General features: G+C 41.1%; 1 protein-coding gene across 2 annotated transcripts in view; it reads right to left on the minus strand.

Annotated features, from left to right (window-relative positions):
* Positions 1–25,195, minus strand: part of MARCHF6 (membrane associated ring-CH-type finger 6) — a 375,114-nt gene that overhangs the window by 117,375 nt on the left and 232,544 nt on the right. For both annotated transcript variants that reach the window (XM_075826906.1, XM_075826903.1), the window contains exons 15-17: positions 22,324–22,458; positions 21,229–21,348; positions 9,679–9,779 (exon numbers count right to left, since the gene is read on the minus strand). In XM_075826906.1, coding sequence (XP_075683021.1) covers positions 9,679–9,779; positions 21,229–21,348; positions 22,324–22,458 — 356 coding nt within the window. The remainder of the gene's footprint in view (positions 1–9,678; positions 9,780–21,228; positions 21,349–22,323; positions 22,459–25,195) is intronic.

A 25,195-nucleotide genomic window follows, 5' to 3' on the forward strand; every position in this document is an offset into this window, starting at 1 on the left:
TGTAGTGCAGGCTTATGGTAGGACAGGGTTAAATGCAGTGGGAAGGAGGCGCAGGGGTTAAGCTATTGATGGGGAGAGATGCTGCAGCTTGAGTAGTACATTTTATTTAACAACCAATAGCCTTTTTTAAATGCAAGTCCCCATTTCTGTATGTTTATGCATAACTGTAGAGACCTGTGCTGCCAGACTGCTTTGTACCCTGTCTTACCTCCTAGATATTCCACAAAGTGACAGACCAAGTGCTGAGGCGCGCAGTGAATAAAAGTCGCCAACGCTCCGCAGACTGCAGAGTTACAAACCTCCTCTGGCATCAACATCAGCACAAAAACTGTGCACCGGGAGCCTCATGGCATGGGTTTCCATGGTTGAGCATCTGCATGCAAGCCTTATATCATCAAGCACAGTGCCAAGTGTAGGATGAAGTTGTGTAAAGCGCGCCGCCACTGGACTCTGGAGCAGTGTAAACGTGTTCTTTTGAGTGACGAATCATGATTCTTTATCCGACAGTCTGATAGACAAGCCTACATTGTGGCAAATTTTAAGTTTCGTGGAGAATGGATAATGCTATGGGGTTGTATTTCAAGGGTTGGCCTAGGCCCCTTAGTTCCAGTGAAACAAAATCCTGATGCTTCAGAATACCAAGACATTTTGGACAATTGTATGCTTCCAATTCATGCACTTTTCTGTTCCAGCATGACAGTGCCCAAAGCAAAGTCATTAAAGACATTGTTGGGTAAGTGGCCCGCACAGAGTCCCGACCTCAACCCCATCGAACACCCTTGGGATGAACTAGAACGAGGTTTGTGAGCCAAGCCCTCAAAAATGTTCTTCTGGGTGAATGGGAAAAAATTTCCACAGCCACACTCCAAAATCTTGTAGAAAGCGTTCCCAGAAGAGTGGAAGCTGTTTTAGCTGCAAAGGGGGAACCAACTCGATATTAATGCCTATGTATTTAGAATTAGGGTATGTTCACATGGCAGCGTCCGTAACGGCTGAAATTACGGGGCTGTTTTCAGGAGAAAACAGCTCCGTAATTTCAGCCGTAATGGCATGTTGAGGCGCTTTTTGCTGCGTCCATTACGGACGTTAAATGGAGCTGATTTTCCATGGAGTCCATGGAAAACGGCTCCAATTACGTCTGAAGAAGTGACAGGCACTTCTTTGACGCGGGCGTCTTTTTTACGCCCCGCCTTTTGACAGCGGGGCGTAAAAAAATACAGTGTGCACAGAACATCGTAAGACCCATTCTAATGAATGGGCAGATGTTTGCCAACGCTATCGAGGCGCATTTTCGGACGTAAATCGAGGCGTAAAACGCCCGAATTACGTCCGTAAATAAGCCGTGTGAATATACCCTTAGATGTCATAAAAGCTACTGTAGGTTTAATGTGTAGATATCCCAATACTTTTGCGCATTTAGTGTATGATTACAGCAGCCACATGAACTTTAGGAAACAATAGTCTAGAAATGACCTTTATAGGAGAGTGTTCTAGGCATTCTCTGTGACCTGTGCATAAGTCACTATGCAGGGAGTGGGAGGAGGTGACCGGTTTCCATTATTTGTAAATGGTGGATCCTTTGTTATGTGCCTTTACCTTTAGGGTATGTTCTCATTACTTATTTTCAGCCGTTTTTCGGCCCGTAAACACCCCGAAAATCGGATGAAAATATGGAAGCGGAATGCCTCCAAACATCTGCCCATTGATTTCAATGGGAAAAGTGGCGTTTCGTTCCGACGGGGCGTAATTTTTACGCGGCTGCTTAAAAAAATTGTGCCTAAAAAATGCCCCGTAAAAAGACGTGCATGGCACCTCTTGAGCTATTTTTGGAGCCGTTTTTCAATGGGTCAATAGAAAACCAGCTCCAAAAACGGCCGCAAAAAAAACCTCAAAAAAACGTTTGATGCGTAAAAGACGGCTGGAAATCAGAGGCGGTTTTCCCTTGAAAAAACTCCGTATTTTACAGATGTTTTTCGCTTTGCATGTGAACATACCCGAATAATAAACTTTGATTGTAATCCTTCCTGTGATGATAATGAGATGACTGCTGAAAAGTGATAGCTACAGAACAGGAAGTGTCGGTCTATTGTGAGGCTCAGTGTCTAGTGTGAAAACAGCAAGATTTTAGGATTATGTTTAAATATAGACAGACATTAAATAAAACAAGATACCAAAAACACGTTTCACAAAAATATTGTCTTATTTGGCAGGTACGGTCGGAATAGAAGACTCCATTTAACATGCCTTAGGGACTCATCAATAGAAATGCACTTCTCAGAGGTATATGCCTGGTCAGACTCGGCACTAAAATGGTCTATTAGAAGCCTAATTTTAAATAAACGGTCAAACCTGGGATCATCTTGGCCTGGGCACTGTGCATTATCGCTATAATGGGGGAACCTAAAAAAGGCCTCAAGATGTGTTCGGGCCATCGCCATGTGGTACATCGGGATGTGGTACAATATCTTGTGCTCCAGTATGCTCTTATGTATGGACTATATCTTGGAGCCCTGCCATATCAAAAAGACTCCCTGAGAAGCACGTAAACTCAGGGACAAGGGGCTCAGAAATTTTGGGAGGCGGAGACCACATGGGGTCACTGCTCTCAGAGACCGCCACAGCGGATGTCATAGGGTGCCAACTTCGGGTTCCTCATCCTTACTGGCAGACTGTGTCTGGTGCGATACAGGCATATACCTCCGTGGCCGAAAATGCACCATCGGCCATTTATTTAATTCCTACACAGGGTGTGTGTATATGTGTTAGGGTATGTTCACACGCTAAGTCAAAAACAGCTGGAAATTACAGAGCTGTTTTCAGAGAAAACAGCCTCGGACTTTCAGCCATTTTTGAAGCGGAAAATGAAGCTTCTTTTAATTTGAGGCTTCTTTTGAGGCATTTCATAGTGTTCAATGGAAAATCTGCTCCAAAAAACTCCTCAAGAAGTAACACGCTACTTCTTTTTACAGAGCGCCATCTAACGCGCTTTTTTTTAAAACAGCAGCGCAAAAATACGCCCTGTTTGAACTAAATGCCGTTTTTCCCACTGATTTCAATGGGCAGATGTTTGTAGGCGTTCAGCTAACGTTTTTTCAGGCATATTTCAGGACGTTTACGCATAAAAAAAAAACCAGCGTGTGAACATACCCTTAGGCTTTAACTTGTGTAGCGTGTATCTATAAATAATTTAATTTGTGAAAGAAAAATTAAGCACTAGAAAAAACTAAAAACAACCAATATAATTTAGTTCTAGGATAAAATTTGTATATACCATAGTTTGGATCAAGTTTTAATTGTGCAGCAAGATCTTGATTAGAGATCAAGGACAGGGATGTTACTGATGAGCCACAGGGTTAAAAGGACTGGAGTACAGTCCTGGCCAAAATTTGAGACTGCCACAAATTTTGGTTTTCACAAACTAGGTTGCTTCAGGTTTTCATAGTGGAAATTTGCATTTTATTTGTGTGTTAATAAACTTTGTAAAAACATTTTATTAAAATTTATTTTTACTTTTTAAGATACAGCTGCTCGGTTTTATCTATACAGGTCAACTTTATCAAGCGCTATTCACTGAATCCGTCAGTCCCGCGGACCTGACGGGCTAAGTGACGGCTGATCCACCTGTAAACTACCACATCTAAGTTCACAACTTAGATGTGATAGTTTATAGGTGGTTCCTGCGTGTCAGAGAGAATACAGAGCAGCTGTATCAAAAAAAGTAAAAAGAAATTTTAATAAAATCTATTTACAAAGTTTATTAACACACACTCATTTTTTTTAATACCGGTCAAACATTTACATAACCTTTAACTCTAGATTGTTATGAAGAGTGATCAGATTAATTGCAAAGACATTCCTTAATCACAAAAACCCGATTTCCACTGCATTTCAGCCCTGCGAAAAAATGATTGGCTAACATTTCAGTGAACTTCTCGTTAGCTCAGAAGAAAGTGTTAACGAGGACAAGGCAACTGATATCACGGTCATGCTAATTGTGACTGGTTGCTTTAAAAGGCTGAATGTGATTGAAATCCTTTTCCTCTGTAAACCATGTTTACATCCAAGGAAACACGAGCAGTCATCATTGCTTTGCATCAAAAGAGCTTTACAAATAAGGACATTGCTGCTTTTAAGATTGCCCCTAAATCAACCATTTATCGAATCATCAAGAACTTCAAGGAGAGAAATTAAATTGCTGTGAAGAAGGCTTCAGGGTGCCCAAAAAAGACCAGCAAGTGCCAGGACCGTCTCCTAAAGAGGATTCAGCTACGGCATCGGTTTAACCCCTTAATGATCAGCCTATTTTAGACCTTAATGACCAAGCCATTTTTTACGTTTTTCCATCGTCCTATTGAAAGTTCTATTACTTTTTTATTTTTGCGTCGACATAGCTGTATAAGGTCTTGTTTTTTGCAGGACAAGTTGCAATTTTTAATAGCACCATTTTGGGGAACATAGAATGTATTGATTAACTTTTATTAACTTTTTTTTTGGGGGGGGGGATAGAAAAAAAAAATGCAATTTCGCCACACTTTTTGCGTCCTAAATTTACGCCGTTTACCGTGCGGTATAGATAACAAAATAACTTTATTCAGCGGGTTGTTGCGATTGCAACGATACCAAATTTAAGAGGCTCTGTCACCACATTATAAGTGCCCTATATTGTAGATGATGTGATCGGTGCTGTAATGTAGATTACAGCAGTGTTTTTTATTTAGAAAAACTATCATTTTTGACGGAGTTATGACCTATATTAGCTTTATGCTAATGAGTTTCTTAATGGACAACTGGGCGTGTTTTACTTTTTGACCATGTGGGCGTTGTACAGAGGAGTGTATGACGCTGACCAAGCAGCATCATACACTTCTCTCCATTCATTTACACTGCAGATAGCGATATAGCTATGTGCAGCCACATAAACACACTATAACGCTACTGCAGTGTCCTGACAATGAATATACATTACCTCCAGCCGGGACGTGATGTGTATTCAGAATCCTGACACTTCGCTAACACAATCCCGACACTACAGCACAGCAAGTGTAATCTCGCGAGATTACGCTGTAAACGTTCATTTCAAAGAGATTACGCTTGCTGTGCTGTAGTGTCGGGATTGTGTTAGCGAAGTGTCAGGATTCTGAATACACATCACGTCCCGGCTGGAGGTAATGTATATTCATTGTCAGGACACTGCAGTAACATTCTAGTGTGTTTATGTGGCTGCACATAGCTATATGCTATGTAAATTAATGGGGAAAATTGATTGGTCAGCGTCATACACTTCTCTCCACAACGCCCACTTGGTCAAAAAGTAAAACACGCCCAGTTGTCCATTAAGAAACTCATTAGCATAAAGCTAAAATATGTCATAACTCCGTCAAAAATGATTGTTTTTCTAAATAAAAAAACACTGCTGTAATCTACATTACAGCGCCGATCACATCATGTACAATATAGGCCACTTATAATGTTGTAACAGAGCCTCTTTATATAGATTTTGTATGTTTTACTACTTTTACACATTGAAAACACTTTTTTTTCAAAATTATTTGTTTTTGTGTCTCCATATTTGAAGAGGCATACAGTTTTTATTTTTTCGCCGATGCAGTTGTATGAGGGCTTTTTTTTGCGGGACGACTTGTAGTTTTTATCGGTACCATTTTGGAGTAAATGCGACTTTTTGATCACTTTTTAGCAAATTTTTTAAGGCAGGATTCAAAGAAAACAGCAAATGTTTTTTATTTTATTTTTTACGACGTTCACTGTGTGGGTTAAATGATGTAATAAATGTATAGTTAGGGTGGTTACGAACGCGGCGATACCGAATATGTGTAACTTTTTAACTTTAATTTGTTTTTTAATAATAAAGCAGTTTGTAAGGGGAAAAAGTGGGTTTAACATTTTTTTTTTCACTTTTTTACTAGCCCCACTAGCGGACTTCACTATGCGATCCTATGATCGCATTTATAATACACTGCAATACTTCTGTATTCCAGTGTATTATGCCTGTCCGTTTAAAACGGAAAGGCATCTGCTAGGCCATGCAGACCTGGGGTCCTTTATTAGGCACCCCGGCTGCTATCGGAGACACAGACACTCGGCGATCTTATCGCCGGGTGTCAGTTGGATGTGAGGGAGCTCCCTCCCTCTCTCCAAAACCACTCAGATGCGGCGATCGCTATTGAGCGCCGCATCTGAAGGGTTAAATGGGTGAGATCGATACGGATATTGATCTCACCCGTTTGAGCAGGGATGCCCCAAGACCTGAACTACCTCTGGTAGCGGAGTGCAGGGAGATTTAAAGAAGCTCTGTCACCACATCATAAGTGCCCTATCTCCTATATAAGGAGATGGACGCTATAATGTAGGTGACAGAAGTGCTTTTTATTTTAAAAAATGATCTGTTTTCACCACTTTATTAGCGATTTTAGATTTATGCTAATGAGTTGCTTAATGCCCAAGTGGGCGTGTTTTTACTTTACACCAAGTGGACGTTGTACAGAGGAGTGTATGACGCTGACCAATCAGCGTCATGAACTCCTCTCTATTCATTTAGTCAGCGCATAGGGATCCTTTCAGATCGCTATGTGGTGTCTTATACTAACACATTAATGATACTGAAGTGTTTAGACAGTGAATAGACATTCCACGGGATGTCTATTCACAATCTCTGCACTTCGTTACTCTTTCTATGGTAGTTACAGCAGAGGAAGCGTAATCTCGTTGTAACCTGTCATCTACAGCGTAATCTCGCGAGATTACGCTTCCTCTGCTGTAACTACCACAGAGTAACGAAGTGCAGAGATTGTGAATAGACATCCCGTGGAATGTCTATTCACTGTCTAAACACTTCAGTATCATTAATGTGTTAGTATAAGACACCACATAGCGATCTGAAAGGATCCCTATGCGCTGCCTAAATGAATGGAGAGGAGTGCATGACGCTGATTGGTCAGCGTCATACACTCCTCTGTACAACGCCCACTTGGTCTCAAGTAAAAACATGCCCACTTGGGCATTAAGCAACTCATTAGCATAAATCTAAAATCGCTAATAAAGTGGTGAAAATAGATCGTTTTTCTAAATAAAAAGCACTGCTGTCACCTACATTATAGCACCGATCTCCTTATATAGGAGATAGGGCACTTATAATGTGGTGACAGAGCCTCTTTAACGGCTCCCTGCTCCGTTTTACTTGTAGCACCGTAAAAAGGCTACTTCATCGGAATAAAGCCCGTTAGTGGCCGCCATAAAAACACTATGGGGTGGTCACTAACAGGTTAAAACCAGTGAAGAGCTTGCTCAGGAATGGCAGTAGGCAGGTGTCAGAGCATCTGCACGCAGTGTTAAACAAAAGGCTTTTGGAGGCTGGCCTGGTGTCAAGAAAGGAGAAAAGTAGCCACTTCTCTCCAAGAACACATCAAGGACAGACTAACATTCTGCAGGAAGTACAGGGATTGGACTGCAGAGGACTGGGGTAAAGTTATTTCCTCTGATGAAGTCCCCTTCAGACTGTTTGGGACATCTGGAAGAATGATTGTCCGGAGAAGAAAAGGTGAGCCCTTTTTATGAGTCCTGTGTTATGCCCACAGTAAAGGCTGTTCTTAGGCAAAATTCTCACTCACAATTTTGCCTAAGAACACTTCCATGAATAAAGAAAGGTATCTAAACATCCTCCAAGAGCAACTACTCCCAACAATCCAGGAGCAATTTGGTGATGAGCAATGCTTTTGGCAGAATGATGGAGAACCATGTCAGTGGCTCGATGAACAAAACATTACAATTTTGGGTCCATGGCCAGGAAACTCCCAAGATCTCCCATACGCACACGTGCGGGACCTGTTTTCAAGGATCCCACAGAGACTTGCGGCCAAAAATAGGACATGTCCTATTTTTCACGGGCCGTTCACTTTTGGCCAGGACTGTATGCATCACTAACCCAAATAAAATAAAAAACAAATGCGCCAAATTCCTGATTACAGATCAGTGATGACTATGTTACTGATCAGCCAGGGAAACGCTGTGATCAGAGGTGTCTAAAAGAGGATGGGAGTACTTTATTTAAATAAAAAAAATGGTCCAGAAGAAAAAATGTAAAGCAAGGTTTGATCACTGATCAATCACTGATCAATCACTGATCAATCACTGATCAGCCATACGGATGCAGCAAATAGGGTGATCAGGAGGGGAGATTACTAGGGTGATCAAAGGGGAATGGGAGTAGTTTTTATATACAGAATATAATAAAATGCCCTGTTCTATTACTCAACTGCTCTGCTCCATCTCTCGAACTGCAATGAACCGGGTAGAGCGGGATCACAAATCCATATACTCCAAATCGCTATAATTGGTAAGTCACGGCAGGCAGACCAATCAAAACAATTGCTGATGAGGGACTGATATGATTGGTCCCTAATTGCAACGATTGCCATTGAGGGACTGTGGCGATGGGTCCCTCGGTGATGAGCAGTGATAGGCTGCCGCCGAGGATGATAGCCATCACTTCTTTAAAGCTGGGCATACATATGAAATCAGAAAAGGACGATTTAGTCTTTTTCGCTTGCCCCAAAGAGTTTAAAAAATAAAAAAAAATGTAAGAAAAAAAAAAGACGACTCCTTGATCGGTTAGTTTACTCAGTTATGTTGCTTGTGGGATTGTTTGTACGTATTCTGTCTGATCAAAGTCCTATGTGTATAGCCAGCTTAACACAGTGTCTTCAGAAACCATAAACTGCTAAAGCGATGCCATAATAGTACGGTAATCCAACATGTAGCGATTAAAAAGACAGATTTTCATGCTACTCAATGCATTCCTATGGACAGCAATTTATCAGCTGTATAACAGCGATTTTTTTTGTATTGAGATAAATAGTCTCTAGCCCTAGTCTAATGCATCCTTAGATAATTTAACACTCATTACACTGAAAAAGTCTAGATCTAGGCCCAGCCTTAGAAAAACTCATGCTTCTCAAATCTCCTTGACCCAGATCTCTAACATATACAGTAGTATATGTCACAGCCTTCTGTCAGTGGTACTGTATAAATTGGGAAATCCTACCGCTATAGACAGAAGGCTCAAATGTTATGTACCTCTATAACCATTAGGATATGTTCACACGCAAATGCAAAATACGTCTGAAAATACGGAGCGGTTTTCAGGCGAAAACCGCTCCTGAATTTCAGAAGTTTTTGCAAGTACTTGGGTTTTTCGCGGCGTCCATTACGGACGTAATGGTAGTTGTTTTTCAATGGAGTCAATGAAAAACGGCTCCAAAAACGTCCAAAGAAGTGACATGCACTTTTTCGACGCGGGCGTCTTTTTACGAGCCGTCTTTTGACAGTGACGCGTAAAATTACACCTCGTCTGAACAGAACATCGTAAAACCCATTGCAAGCAATGGGCAGATGTTTGAAGGCGTAATGGAGCCGTCTTTTCAGGCGTAATTCGAGGAGTAAAACGCCCGAATTACGTCTGAAAATAGGCCGTGTGAACATAGCCTTTTGTATGAAGCAATAAGAGTTAGGGTATCTATAATATGCTACTATTATGAAAACATAGAATTTTAAATATTTGAAACAGTTAATTTTTTAACAAAGTAGATATTCGTCGTAGAATATATTTCAATATTTATTACTTAAAAGGTGTGTATTCAAATATGCATCATCAGTATTACTCACCTATATAACATCACATTGTAAGGTAAAAAGGCAGGCAGCAAATACTTCATAATACGAATTGGAAGCCAAAGCATAAGTATTACAATAGAACCAAAGACAATCTGAAGGGGAAAAAAAACAGTATATTCATTTTATGACTAACTGAAAACAAAATCCTCACAAAATACTGTATGTACAACTGTTACAGTGGATATTCAGTGATCATGAAAACATCACTAGAGTTAGTGCATACTGCTGACAAGAAAGAAAAGAAACCTGCAGAATGGGTTGCCCGGTTTAAGCAAATGAATGTTATTTTTTGTACAACCAAAAAAGTTATAAAACTTTTCAATATGCTTTCTGTATTAACCCCTTCACAACATCCACCACATATACACGGCGGTAGTCCGAAGGCAAAGTATAGAGCGGGATCACAGACTAAGCCCTTTCCATGAGACGCGAGTGTCGGCTGTAGGTTACAGCCGACATTTCACTGCAATAAGCGGGAGTGCATTTAACGATGATACAGCTTGTTTAACCCCTTAAGGACGCAGCCTAGTTTGGGCCTTAAGGCTCAGAGCTCATTTTTCAAATCTGACATATTTCACTTTATGTGGTAATAACGTCGGAATGCTTAAACCTATCCAAGTGATTCTGAGATTGTTTTCTTGTGACACATTGGGCTTCATGGTAGTGGTAAAATTTGGTCGATATATTCAGTGTTTATTTGTGAAAAATTGCAAAATTTAGAGAAAATTTAGAAAAAATAGCATTTTTCTGAATTTAAATGCATCTGCTTGTAAAACAGATGGTTATACCACCAAAAATAGTTACTAGTTCACATTTCCCATATGTCTACTTTAGATTGGCATCATTTTTTGAACAATCTTTTATTTTTCTTGGACGTTACAAGGTTTAGAACATAAACAGCAATTTCTCATATTTTTAAGAAAATTTCAAAAGCCTTTTTTTTAAGGTACCTGTTCGGTTCTGAAGTGGCTTTGAGGGGCCTATGTATTAGAAACCCCCATAAAACACCCCATTTTAAAAACTAGACCCCTTAAAGTATTCAAAACAGCATTTAGACGTTTTTTTTAACCCTTTATGCATTTCACAGGAATTAAATCAAAGTGGAGGTGAAATTTGCAAATTTCATTTTTCTTGCTGAATTTCAATTTTATTCCATTTTTTTCTGTAGCACAGAAGGTTTTACCAGAGAAATACTACTAAATATGTATTGTCCAGATTCTGCAGTTTTTAGAAATGTCCCACATGTGGCCCTAATGCGCTCGTGGACTAAAACACAAGCCCTAGAAGCAAAGAAGCACCTAGTGCATTTTGAGGCCTCTTTTTTATTAGAATATATTTTAGGCAGCATGCCAGGTTTGAAGAGGTGTTGAGGTGTCAAAACAGTAGGAATCTCCCAAAAGTGACCCCATTTTGGAAACTACACCCCTCAAGGAATTAATTTATGGTTGTTGTTACCATTTTGACCCTACGGTTTTTACTCAGCACTTATTTGAATTGGGCTGTGAAATTAAAAAAATGAATTTTTTCCAATAAAATTTAATTTTTCCATCAACATTTCTTATTTTCACAGGGAACAAAATACGTCATTTTGTTGCCCAATTTCTCCTGAATGCAGCAATACCCCACTTGTGGCGATAAACTGCCGTTTGGGCCCATGGGAGGCCTCAGAACGGAAGGAGCGCTGTGTGTTCTTTGGAGTGCAGATTTTGCTGGATTCGTTTTCGGTGCCATGTCGCATTTGCAAAACCCCAGAGGTATCAAAGCAATGGAAACCCACCAGAAGTGACCCCATTTTGGAAACTACACCCCACAAGGAATTCATTTGTGGCTGTTGTGACCATTTAGACCCCACAGTTTCTACACAGAATTTATTTGAATTTGGCTGTGAATTAAATAAAATGTAATTTTTTCCAATAAGATGTAGCTTTGGCTCAAAATTTCTTATTTTCACAAGGAATAAAATACTCCATTTTGTTGCCCAATTTCTCCTGAGTGCAGCAATACCCTATTTGTGGTGATAAACTTCCGTTTGGGCCCATGGGTGAGCCCAGAAGGAAAGGAGCGCTGTGTGTTCTTTGGAGTCCAGATTTTGCTGGATTGGTTTTCGGGTGCCATGTCGCATTTGCAGAGCCCCAGAGGTATCAAAGCAATGGAAACCCACCAGAAGTGACCCCATTTTGGAAACTACACTCTTCAAGAAATTCATTTATGAGTGTTGTGACCATTTAGACCCCATAGTTGTTTCACAGAATTTATTTGAAATGGGCTGTGAATTGACAAAAATGTAATTTTTTCCAATGAGATGTCGTTTTGGCTAAAAATTTCTTCTTTTCACAAGGAATAAAATACCCCATTTTGTTGCCCAATTTATCCTGAGTGCGGCAGTACCCCATTTGTGGTGATAAACTGCCGTTTGGGCCCATGGGGAGACGCAAAAGGAAAGGACCACCATTTTGCCTACTGGGGATTTCATGGTGCTAAGTCATGTATGCAGAAGCCCCTGAGGTACCAGTACAGTTGAAACCCCCAAGAAGTGACCCCGTTTTAAAAACTACACCCTTGAGGCATTCATCTAGAGGTGTAGTGAGCATTTTGACCGGAGACATACACCCCATAAACTGTAATGTGGGTTCTCCCGGGTATGGCAATACCCTACATGTGGCTGTTATCAGCTGCCTGGGCACACAGCAGGGCTCAGAGGGGAAAGACGAGGGGGATAAGATGTGCGGAGGGCATCGGGGTAAGTAAAACTGGGGTATATTAAAAATAAAGGGATGTATGATACATTTTAAAACACTCTTTCATACAGAGCCTTAGTTTTTCGGGACACTTGTCACATTGATATATTGTGTTCTCCCTTATCACCCTCTTATAGCAGACTTTGCACCTCTGACTTTTTCCCTTCTTGCCAGTTTGGGGAACTTTTCGGTATGATGTGCACGACCAGCTTCTTATACCACACCGCATGGCGCTGTAGGGCTTCAGGACTTGATCTGACAAGTCCACCCCTCCCATGTACCTATTGTAGTCCAGGATGCAGTCTGGTTTGGGGGTCTCTGTACTGGTACCTCGTACTGGTACATGGGTACTGGTGTGACATCTATCTTGTCCTTGTACTTGACACACAATATGTTGCTGCTAGATTGTGCCCTGGTCCCACCCCTTCTGAGTGTTTGCCCAAGCAGAGTCTTAGGGAGGCCTCTCAGATTTCTTTTAGCAGTGCCGCATGCTGCAGGACTTCTGGAAGCGAGGCACTTGAAGAGCGGGACGCTGATATAAAAATAATCCAGGTAGAGGTGGTGCTGGGGCTGAATACTGGTGTCCTTCCCTTCATATATCCTAAATTTGTAGGTATACCCTGATGCACTCTCGCACAGCTTATACATCTTCACGCCATACCTTGCCCTCTTACTCGGCAGGTACTGGCGGAATTGAAGCCTCCGTTTAAAATGTACCAGGGACTCATCAATAGAAATACACTTCTCGGGGTGTATGCTTGGTAAAACCGGGCACTGAAACTGTCTAATAGGGGTCTCCGTTTATACAAACGGTTAAAACTGGGGTCATCTCGGGGTGGGCACGGCTCATTATCAGTATAATGTAAGAAGCGAAGTATTGCCTCATTTATTTATTTTTTTAGGTTACAGTTCAGTTCTGAAGTTGCTTTGAGGGGCCTATATATTAGAAACCCCTATCAAACACCCCTTTTTAGAAACTAGACCCCTCAAAGTATTGACAACAGCATTTAGAAAGTTTATGAACCCTTTAGGTGTTTCACAGAAATTTAAAGCAAAGTAGAGGTGAAATGTAAATTATTTTTTTTGTCAGAAAATCCTTTTTATACCATTTTTTTTTATAACACAAAAGGTTTTACCAGAGAAACGCAACTCAAAATTTATTGCCCAGATTCTGCAGTTTTGAGAAATATCCCACATGTGGCCCTAGTGCGGTAATGGACTGAAGCGCCGGCCTCCGAAGCAAAGGAGCACCCAGTGGATTTTGAGCCCTCCTTTTTATTAGGCACCATGTCGGGTTTGAAGAGGTCTTGTGCCAAAACAGTGGAAACTCCCCCAAAAGTGACCCCATTTTGGAAACTAGACCCCTTGAGGAATTCATTGTAGTTTTCTTGGGGTGCATGCGGCTTTTTGATCAGTTTTTATTCTATTTTTATGTGGCGCGGTGACTAAAAAACCGCAATTCTACTATTGTTTTTTTGTTCTATTTTTTTTACAGCGTTCACCGTGCGCTATAAATGACACATTCACTTCATTCTGCGGGGCGATACGATTACGGCGATACCAGATGTTTATAGGTTTTTTATGTCTTATGGCGTTTGCACAATAAAATACTTGTTGTAATAAATCATTTACTTTTTGTGTTACCTTATTCTAAGAGCCATAACGTTTTTATTTTTCCTTCAAAAAAGCCGTGCGAGGACTTATTTTTTGCGTAACGAACTGTAGTTTCGATCAGTACCATTTTTAGGTACATGCGACTTTTTGATCTCTTTTTATTCCATTTTTTAGGCGGTGAAGTGACCAAAAAATAGTGATTCTGGTACGGTTTATTTTTTATTTTTTTTACGGCGTTCACCGTGCGGGATAAATAACGAAATAATTTTGTAGTTCAGGCCGTTACGGACGCGGCGATACCAATTATGTATAGTTTATTTGTTTATTTATTTATTTTAATAATAAAGACTGATAAGGGAAAAGGGGGGATTTTTACTTTTAAAACTTTTATTTTCTTATTTTTACACGACTTTTTTTTAACTTTTTTACTTTGTCCCACTAGGGGACTTGAGGGCAGGAGGCCCTGATCGCTATTCTAATACACTGCACTACATGCGTAGTGCAGTGTATTAGAACTGACAGCTACTCACTGACAGCAAGCATAGTGGGTCCTGACTCTGTCAGGACCCACTAGGCTTCCGTCGATGGCATAGCCGGACGCCATTTTTTGGTGTCCGGTTGCCATAGTCACCGTCGCCGGCCGCTATCGTGTAGCAGGCCGGCGATGGCGGATTAACCCCTAAGAAACCGCGATCGCTATTGAACGCGGCTTCTGAGGGGTTAAATCTGCGGGGACCACTGTGATCGGTCCCTGCACATTGAGCTGTGATAGCCTGCTGTCGGAAACAGCAGCTATCAGAGCTCATGAACGCGCCCCGCGCGAACGGCGCAGTGTTTACTCCATGACATACTATTATGTCATGGAGCGCGAACGATGCACCTACCATGACATAATAGTATGTCCTGGAGCGTTAAGGGGTTAAAGTGTAGCTAAACGTTTGACAAACTTCTGACATGTCATAGTGACATGTCAGAAGTTTGGATTGGTGGGATTCCGAGCACTGAGACCCCCACCAATCGCTAGAGCGAAGCAGCTGAAGCGCTCGTGTGAGCGCTCTGCCGCTTCGCGTCTGTTCGGCTATTTCCGGAAATAAATGTATAGTGTACGGACTCAATAGAAAGTCTATGAGCCCGTACTCCGATACATCGGCTTTCCGGAAAAAGCCGAACAGACATGAAGCAGATGAGCGCTCACACGAGCACTTCAGCTGCTTCGTTGTAGCGATTGATGGGGATCTCCGCGCTCGGACTCCACCAATCCAAACTTCTGACATGTCACTATGACATGTCAGAAGTTTGTCAAACGTTTAGCTAAACGTTAAAGGGGTTTTCCCACGAGAGACATTTATGACACATCCATAGGATATGCCATAAATATCAGATAGATGCGGGTCCCACCTCTGGGACAACACACCTATCTCCAGAACGGGACCCACTAAAACCTGTTCAGCCGTTGTGTGTTGCGGCTGAATGAGGTGTTTTCCGACCATGAAAAACGTTATAAGGTCGTGAGTTACGTAAACCGCGTAACAGGCGGAGCTACGCTGTTTCCGTAACTCTAATAGTAGTGAATGGTAGTTATAGAAGCAACGTAGCATGCGAGCTACGCTGTTTCCGTAACTACCATTAAGTTCTATGAGACTTACGTAAACCGCGTAGCTCCGTGAGTTACGCTGTTCACATAACGGACGACCATATAATTGTTTTTCATGGTCGGAAACCACCTCATTCAGCCGCAACACACAACGGCTGAACGGGATTAGGGGGACCCGTTCTGGAGTTTGGTGCAGAGATGGTACCCGCATCTATCTGACATTTCTGACATATCCTGCGGATGTGTCATAAATGTCTCTCGTGGGCAAACCCCTTTAACCCCCTTAGCATCTTAGCCGTTAGAAAGAGGGGGTTGTACCCATTCGACAGACCATCACCCCCCCTCTGTGACTAAGGGGTGCAGATGCTTGGAATGGCGACCTGGGGACCAATAAAGGTCCCCAAAATAGACCATGCTCTCATGTGTAGACAGGAGGTCACCCTCTGCAGTGTGTTCCTGACAACTACAGGATTACATAATCACCAATCAGATCCCTCCTGGCAGCTCAGATGTTTCCAGACCCCACCCTTTCTTTGTTCCTCTGTATGTCTAGCCATGCATTTAGTGCTGCTGAAGAGATTATTTCTGCCCTAAGGGAGCAGGATTGCTGTAATAGAATAGGCGAGGCCAAACAATGATAAACTGCAGAGTTATAAAACTCCCGACTTTAGGCCCTTTTACACAAAATATCTCACTGATCAACACTCATTTGCTCCTTTCACAAGGAGCAATGATTGGTTATGTATGGGGACAAGCACTCCTTAGAATGGTCATTCACCACCAAAACATTTCCATCATGTCGGCAGAACAGTTACCTATTTACACAGACAGATGTGCTGCCGACAACGATAATATTTTTGCTGCATAATCTATACGATCAGCCGATGAACGAGCGTTTGCTCGTTCATAGGCTGATTGTTGCCCTGTTTACAGAGGGCAATGATCCGAAATGAGCGTTCACATGAACGCTTATTTGCCCGACCATTGGCCCGTGTAAAAAGGGCTTTTGCACTAACTGTCTATACTATCTGTGAATTTTGTGTGCAGAGCCAAGTGTAGTTATACGAGATGCTGCTTCTCACTGCCTCATGTGTAAAAAATTCACAAGCAGGAGACAGGCTGAAACTACATCACATAGAATACACTCAGACTAGGCAGTTAGGGGAGAGAAGTTCTTTGACACTGATCTATCACTTACTGCACTTAGAAAAGACTCAGGAGAGCAAGTTCAGTGTGGAGACTCCGCCCCCTCTGCAAAGTTGGAGGCATCATGGGAAATAGACTGCCTTAGGGGACAACATGAGTGGGGAAGGAGGAACCAAGATTGCAGACAACCCATGAATGACACATCAACTAAAAAAGGTATGCACAAGAGCCTCTACATTATTTTTTAATAGCCTATGTTGCACTATATAGGCAAAAAAATAAATAAATGCTAGAGTGCTTCTTTAATAGGAGCGGGGAAAAAAAAGACAGCATCCTGCAATACATTAGTATTGCAGTAATATTGTGCAAGCGATCCAACGATCACTGGTTCAACTCCCCTAAGCGGAAATTAAAAAATTATAATAAAACCGGTTTAAAAAAATACTAAAATTCTTTAAAAAAAAACCCTCAGTTTTGCCATTTCTCTCCAAAGCTATGCAAAAAAATAAATTGAACATAACTGTCCATACAAGGCCAAACTTTTACAATAGAACATTATTTAACCCGCACAGTTAAACAATGTTATTTTAAAAAAAAAAAAAGAAGCCAGAATTGCTGTTTTTGGTCACCATCTCACATAGAAAATCATGTATGCAATAAAAGAAAGGCAACATAATTCATATTGCCGCATTCGTAAACGTTCAAACTATTAAAATATCACATCATTTAAAGCCACGGATGAATGCCATATGAAAAAACTAATTCAAAATGCAAGAATTGCTGTTTTTTGGTCTTCTTGATTCCCCCCCAAAAAACTTGAATAAAAAGTGATCAAAAAAGTCCTATGTACCTCAAAACCGTACCAAATAAAGACTAACAAGTAAAAACAAGCCCTCACACATTTAATCGATGGAAAAAAATATAAAAAATCTAGCAACCCAAAACAAATTTTTGGCTTTTGCCCTGTCGGCTTCTTCCTGGGCATGGAGCTACTTGGAGTGGCGCGATTTTAATGAATATACCTTACATTTTGTCAGTTTTATTAAACTCTTGGACTTTGCGCAGTTGTACAGTCCTACTCTACGTTGGCTTTATTTCAAACGCTATAGGCCTGTAACCAGAATTCGGACATTACTCTTGACAGTGGAACAACAGAGCCCAGCTGATCTTCATCTCTAAAAGTACCCAATTCTGCCTTTATGATTTTGCTCATGGTGTGAAGAATAGTTTCTTGTAAACGAACGTGTAGTTTGTGAACTTTTGGCCATCAGAACGGTGGAAAGTAGATTTTTGCACTGATTTGTTGCTATGGGCATCAAGGCCAGTTTTTCTAGAAGACAATTTTGATAAATGAGGCCCAATGTGTATTAAAAAGCAGTAAGCGAATATTTGCAAAACTATTCAACAATTTATATGTTGCACAACAGTGGGGAATATTTTACAATGAATGATCAAAAAATGTGAAGGATTGAAATAATGTTTTCTACATTTGGAATTTCCCTCGTTGTATCAAACGAGGTAAAAACCATACGCTTCAAAATTCTGCAACAACTCTCTGCGTCACTTTAGTTTCTGTCTTATGTTTTCAAAGAAGCCAGTCTCTTTGCCATGGAAATTTAACTTCCTCATAGGAAAAGCTGCTTCAAGATAGATTTCCCAAAATCCCTAAGGATTTATTTTTTTAATGAAAACCGGACTGACCGTCTCAGGCTTCCAGGGGCATAGGATTAGATTTGGTAATTCTTCTCGGTACAACCGTTCGCAGAGAAGAAATGCATTCACCCACATTCTGCCATAATTTAAGCAGCTGTTAATTTTCTAAATTGCATGGTGGTCTTAACTCCGATAAAAGCAATCTTTGGGAGACAAAAGTACTTAATCTGTGAACTAAAGAAGAAAATAGGGATTTTCCTGAAGGGTTTGATACAACCCCAAATCACCTAGTGTCAGCGTCAGAATAAAGCATCATTAAACAAAAACAACAAGGATTTCAAATTTTGTTAGCAGTGCCGGTGACAATCCCTATTTTCTTCTCTATCTCTCGTACACAACCTGCTCATCATAGAGTATCCGGGCAGGGGAGGCTTGGAAGCAGCTCTAACACCCATACGTTCATAAGTGTACAAAAGCTATAATGGGAGTTGTGCCCATCAGCAAAACAAAAATAAGTGACCGCAATTGTACACCTATTACCCAAACCTATTTTTTACTAACGGTCTTGCTGTATGAAGCACCATTTCTCTGATCTATATTCTATACCTAGCAAAAGTACCTGAGGACTCAAATATATTTTACTAGAAAAAAAAAAACTTCTGTTTTTAACCCCTTAATGACAAGTGACTGATATCTGTCACAAGCAGGAGCTGTACCCACAAGATCAGTGGCAGGAGCACGGCTGTTATACACAGCCAGACTCCTGCCGAAACTGCGAGGGGAGCTCTCCGATTCCAGCAGTTTAGCCCCTTAGATGTCGCTGTTAATAGCGACCGCGGCGTCGAATGTGTTTGACAGAGGTAGAAAGTACTCTCTGTTACCTCATCGGCATACCCGTGACGTGATCGTGGGGCGCTGATGGGTTTCCATGGCAGCTAGGATGAAAAAAACACCCCCAAGTCTGCCCTCAGCAACTGCCAGAGGCATGGCCTAATAGATTGCCTGTCAGTTTTACACTAAGTATACTAAAGCATTACATCTGCACTTAAAAGATCGCAAAGTGAAGTCCCCTAGTGGGGGAAAAAAAAAAAAGTAAAACACAGTTAAATAAAGTCTATTAAAAAAAGAAATAAGATTACAGTAAAAAATAAGATAAAACCACTTTCTTTTTCCATAAAAAGTGGTTTAATTTAGTAAGTGTAAAAAAACAACAACACATAGATATATATGGTATTGCCGCAATTGTATCGACTCGAACAATAAAAGATAACAAACACATTAAGCTGCCGAATGGGCGGCATCAAAAAAAACCAACTGCAAAATTCCCTTTCCCCCATAAAAAAAAAAAAAGTTAATAAATAAAGTCCTATATACCCCAAAATAATACCAATGAAAGCTTTGGTACTATTTGTGGGCTTGTTTTTTGCTGGACCAGGTGTAGTACCTTCTCCAGCAAAAGACAAGCCCACATATGGCTACATCGACGGAAAAATAAAAAAAAAGTTACGGCTTTTGGAATGCAGCGATGCAAAAACAAGTAATTTTTTTAAAAACTGATTATTGTGCAAATGTAGGGAAACATATAAAACCTTTACATATTTGGTATCCTTGTAATCGAGCCGACCCATAGAATAAAAGTAACATGTTATTTACGCTACATAGTGAAAAGTGTAAATTTATAACGTGAAAAACAATGCTGGAATAGCTGTTTATTTTAAATTATCTCCTAAAATAAAGTTAATAAAAGTTAATATATTATATGCATTCAAAAACGATGCAATTAAAAAAATACAACTCGTCCCGAAAAAAAAACAAGCCGTTACGGCTTTTTGTGTCCCACAACGCCTATGTTTATGGAATAAAAAAAAGTTACGACTCTTGGAATGCAACAGTAATGCCACACGGCTCCCCTGTAGGTAATGCCACACGGCTCCCCTGTAGGTAATGCCACACGGCTCCCCTGTAGGTAATGCCACACGGCTCCCCTGTAGGTAATGCCACACGGCTCCCCTGTAGGTAATGCCACACGGCTCCCCTGTAGGTAATGCCACACGGCTCCCCTGTAGGTAATGCCACACGGCTCCCCTGTAGGTAATGCCACACGGCTCCCCTGTAGGTAATGCCACACGGCTCCCCTGTAGGTAATGCCACACGGCTCCCCTGTAGGTAATGCCACACGGCTCCCCTGTAGGTAATGCCACACGGCTCCCCTGTAGTTAATGCCACACAGCTCCCCTGTAGGTAGTGCTATACAGCACCCCTGTACATAGAAACACCCCATAGATGGCACCGCCCCCTACCTTCCTGTAGGGGACATCTCCAGGTGAAGTCCCTGACTTCACTGTCCATATATGGACAGTAAAATCAGAGACTTCTCCTGGAGCGGAATCCCCGGGCCACAGCTTCAGTCGAAGCTGTAGCCAGGGATTAGGGATTCCGCTCTTACAGGGAGCAACAAAATACCTCCGCCTCACACGCACTTCGCGCTGTGAGGAGAAGAGAGCGAGCGATCGAGTGAGTGGCAGAATGCACGGCCGTCACTTGGACCACATTAGAGTGACAGCCGTGCGGCCGGTAGAACGGCCCATTTTTTGGTTTACCGAGCCATAAAAAAAAATCGGCCGTGTGAAAAGCCCCATTAGAGGTCTATTGTTTCTACTGCGGCCGTGTGACGGCCGTTCAAACAACGTCTGTCGCACAGCCGAGAATCCCTGTCGTGTGAATAGGGCCTTAATCCGTTCTATAAATAGCAGAAAATAAATAAACATTCAGTAATTAAAGTCATATTATGTTTACCACAGATAGTATAAATCTTCTCAGATGTCTATAAATTGGCAAGTGAATCATTTCCTGGACTGGATTAAAATCAGGATCATTCAAATTTCTGAGAAACCACAGAACTCCTGGTCTTAGCACCTGATAAAAAACAATAAAACAAATATATCAAAGCCTGTTAAACTGAAATCTTAAAATTATGCATAAATAATTTGATAAAACTGAATTACTTATTGACTTATTGTTTCTTAACATGATGAGGACCGCTCACCGCATATTTACGGCGGGCGGTCTATGGCACGGGCTTAAGCTGGCTGCCTGAGTGATCGGGCAGTTGAAATCAGGAGCCCGTCAGTTAGGGACTGCCGGGGTCTCTAGGGAGTTTCTCACCACTTCTGTCTTCTCTGATTTTACATACATAGTGCTGAATAAACTCTGTATAAAGAATAGAGGCAGAGGCCAGCTGCCTGTATTGATCTCGGTGATCATGTGACTGGTCACTGGATTGCCAGGATCTGTTAGTGGGAGACCGGTGCTGGCTCTAACTAGACCCAGCAGAGCCCGATCAGTGACAATAATCCCCGATTTCCCTGTGCAGCCTCAGTTACAGTGGAAAAGTATAGTGTGAAACTTAAATATTAAAACAATGAAGTCCCCCAGTGGTATTATTTGACCTTTGAGAGACCGACCAAATAAAAAATAAATTAAATTAAAAAATACAAATAAAACACCCCCCAAAAAATGCTCGTTGCCAATCATTTTTGTAATGCTAGTGATGACCCAATTACCCTACAATAGACCAGTAATATATCAAAATGTACGGTAGAAAATGATTATCACAAATAAAAAGTATATTCTAAAGTAATACTATAATATTACCAAAATAAGTTAACTTGTTTTTTTACATTTATAAGCCTTAAAATTCTCAAAAAAAAAAATATATATATAGGAAAAGACACCAGAATTGTGGACTCAATCACATAGCGCTAAAAATGACTAAACTGCGTCTGGTTCTGAAAGCCAAATGGCTAAAATAGCCTGGACCTGAACTGGTTGAAATAATGCATAAACAGAAACAGAATAACTTTTATTGACCTATTATTTCCCCCCTCTTACCTCTCTTAGTAGCAGGATGAAAGATGCAAAATAAAAAACGTAAACCATTCCAACAAGCCAATGAAGAAACATGGTTGTTCCAGGTGCTGACTGAAAGCTAAGTTCCCTGTCTTTCAAAGTGGCATCAAACATTTCCTGAAATATAAATCAAGCAAACAATGAGAAAAAGTATAAATCAACCTAAATTCTGTAGGGAAGCCGGGAGTAGGGGGACATGTGGCAGCATAACCTCAGGATCAATCTACAGAGTTTTGTTTGTAGTCTGTTATCATGGAGACACTTCGGTCAAGCTGTAGACCTAAAAAAGTGGGATATCTTTAACCCCTTAATGACCGGGCCGGAAAAGGCCTTAATGACCAGCTAGATTTTTCAGTTTTTGCCCCGCTGCCTTTCAGCAGCCATAACTTTTTTCATTGCCGTGGCTGTAGGGGGCCGTGTTTTATGCAGAATTTTTTATTTTATTTTTCTGTGCAGTTTAGGGGTAGAAAAAAAAATCCACTGTGTAAGTTATATAATTTGTTTTTACGGTGAGAATATAGGAAAAAGTTATTCTCTGAATTAATATTTTACATTTTTTTATCCGGTTTACGTTTCACGCTAAATAACCTGTTAAATTAATTCTTCAGGTTATTACGGTCTTGTAAATAATTAATTTGTGTAGGTTTTTCATTTTTATGTGATGTATGGGCAAATAAAATATTTGATGCAAAATAATGGAACTTTAGGGACATTTTTTTTGTTACTTTTTTTTAATCCCATTAAGGGATACATTATAAGTAAAAAAATAAGGTTATAAGAATACTCCTGTATACTAACACATTACACTTTTTCACTATGACACAGCCTTCGATCGCATCACCGCATTTCCGGTGACAAGATCGAATAGGGGAGTCCCCTTTGATCATGCCACAGTCACCAACCGTGGTGATCAAAGTGTTAAACAGTTAGGGACAGAATTTTTTCCGATCCCAGCTATGCTCAGAAGGCTTCTCTAAGTAAAGGTGCTGTAAGTTACAACTCCTGCAAAGAGGATGAGCGCTTATCAGCCTCCTCTACAGCAACGCCAAAAGACATCGCTATAGACGAAGGACCTGCTGACAGAAGACGGTCGTTAAGGAGTTAAAAAAGATACACATACACTACCGGTCAAAAGTTTAGGATCAGTTTTTTTCAATGAAGATAACATTAAATTAATCAGAAATACACTCTATACATTGTTAATGCGCTAAATGACTATTCTAGATGCAAACGTCTGGTTTTTAATGCAATGTCTCCATAGGTGTACAGGGTGGGCCATTTATATGGATACACCTAAATAAAATGGGAATGGTTGGTGATATTAACTTCCTGTTTGTGGCACATTAGTATATGGGAGGGGGGAAACTTTTCAAGCTGGGTGTTGACCATGGCGGCCATTTTGAAGTCGGCCATTTTGTCAATGCAACCCTCTTCTCCCACTCTTCACACACTGATAGCAACACTGCAGAAGAAATGCCTCCCGATCTGAGCCCCTTAGACTTTTATCTTTGGGGTCATCTGAAGGCAATTGTCTATGCTGTGAAGATACGAGATGTGCAGCAACTGAAACTACGGATACTGGAAGCCTGTGCTAGCATTTCTTCTGCGGTGTTGCTATCAGTGTGTGAAGAGTGGGAGAAGAGGGTTGCATTGACAATCCAACACAATGGGCAGCACTTTGAACACATTTTATAAGTGGTCAGAAACTTGTAAATAACTCATGAAAGAAAAAAGTAACGTTAAAACCAAGCACACCATTGTTTTTCTTGTGAAATTCTCGATGAGTTTGATGTGTCACATGACCCTCTTCCCATTGAAAAAACTAAAGTTGGATACAAAATGGCCGACTTCAAAATGGCCACCATGGTCAACACCCAGCTTGAAAAGTTTCCCCCCTCCCATATACTAATGTGCCACAAACAGGAAGTTAATATCACCAACCATTCCCATTTTATTTAGGTGTATCCATATAAATGGCCCACCCTGTATAGAGGCCCATTTCCAGCAACCATCACTCCAGTGTTCTAATGGTACATTGTGTTTGCTAACTGTGTTAGAAGGCTAATGGATGATTAGAAAACACTTGAAAACCCTTGTGCAATTATGTTAGCACCGCTGTAAATAGGTTTGCTGTTTAGAGGAGCTATAAAACTGACCTTCCTTTGAGCTAGTTGAGCATCTGGAGCATTACATTTGTGGGTTCGATTAAACTCTCAAAATGGCTAGAAAAAGAGAGCTTTCATGTGAAACTCGACAGTCTATTCTTGTTCTTAGAAATGAAGGCTATTCCATGCAAGACATTGCCAAGAAACGGAAGATTTCCTACAACGGTGTGTACTACTCCCTTCAGAGGACAGCACAAACAGGCTCTAACCAGAGTAGAAAGAGAAGTGGGAGGCCCCGCTGCACAACTGAGCAACAAGACAAGTACATTAGAGTCTCTAGTTTGAGAAATAGACGCCTCACCGGTCCTCAACTGGTAGCTTCATTAAATAGTACCGGCAAAACGCCAGTGTCAACGTCTACAGTGAAGAGGCGACTCCGGGATGCTGGCCTTCAGGGCAGAGTGGCAAAGAAAAAGCCATATCGGAGACTGGCTAATAAAAGGAAAAGATTAATATGGGCAAAAGCACACAGACATTGGACAGAGGAAGATTGGAAAAAAGTGTTATGGACAGACGAATCGAAGTTTGAGGTGTTTGGATCACACAGAAGAACATTTGTGAGATGCAGGACAACTGAAAAGATGCTGGAAGAGTGCCTGACGCCATCGGTCAAGCATGGTGGAGGTAATGTGATGGTCCGGGGTTGCTTTGGTGCTGGCAAAGTGGGAGATTTGTACAAGGTAAAAGGG

The sequence above is a fragment of the Rhinoderma darwinii genome, chromosome 5 (genome assembly GCF_050947455.1).
Source record: "Rhinoderma darwinii isolate aRhiDar2 chromosome 5, aRhiDar2.hap1, whole genome shotgun sequence".
In the NCBI taxonomy this organism is placed as follows: domain Eukaryota; kingdom Metazoa; phylum Chordata; class Amphibia; order Anura; family Rhinodermatidae; genus Rhinoderma; species Rhinoderma darwinii.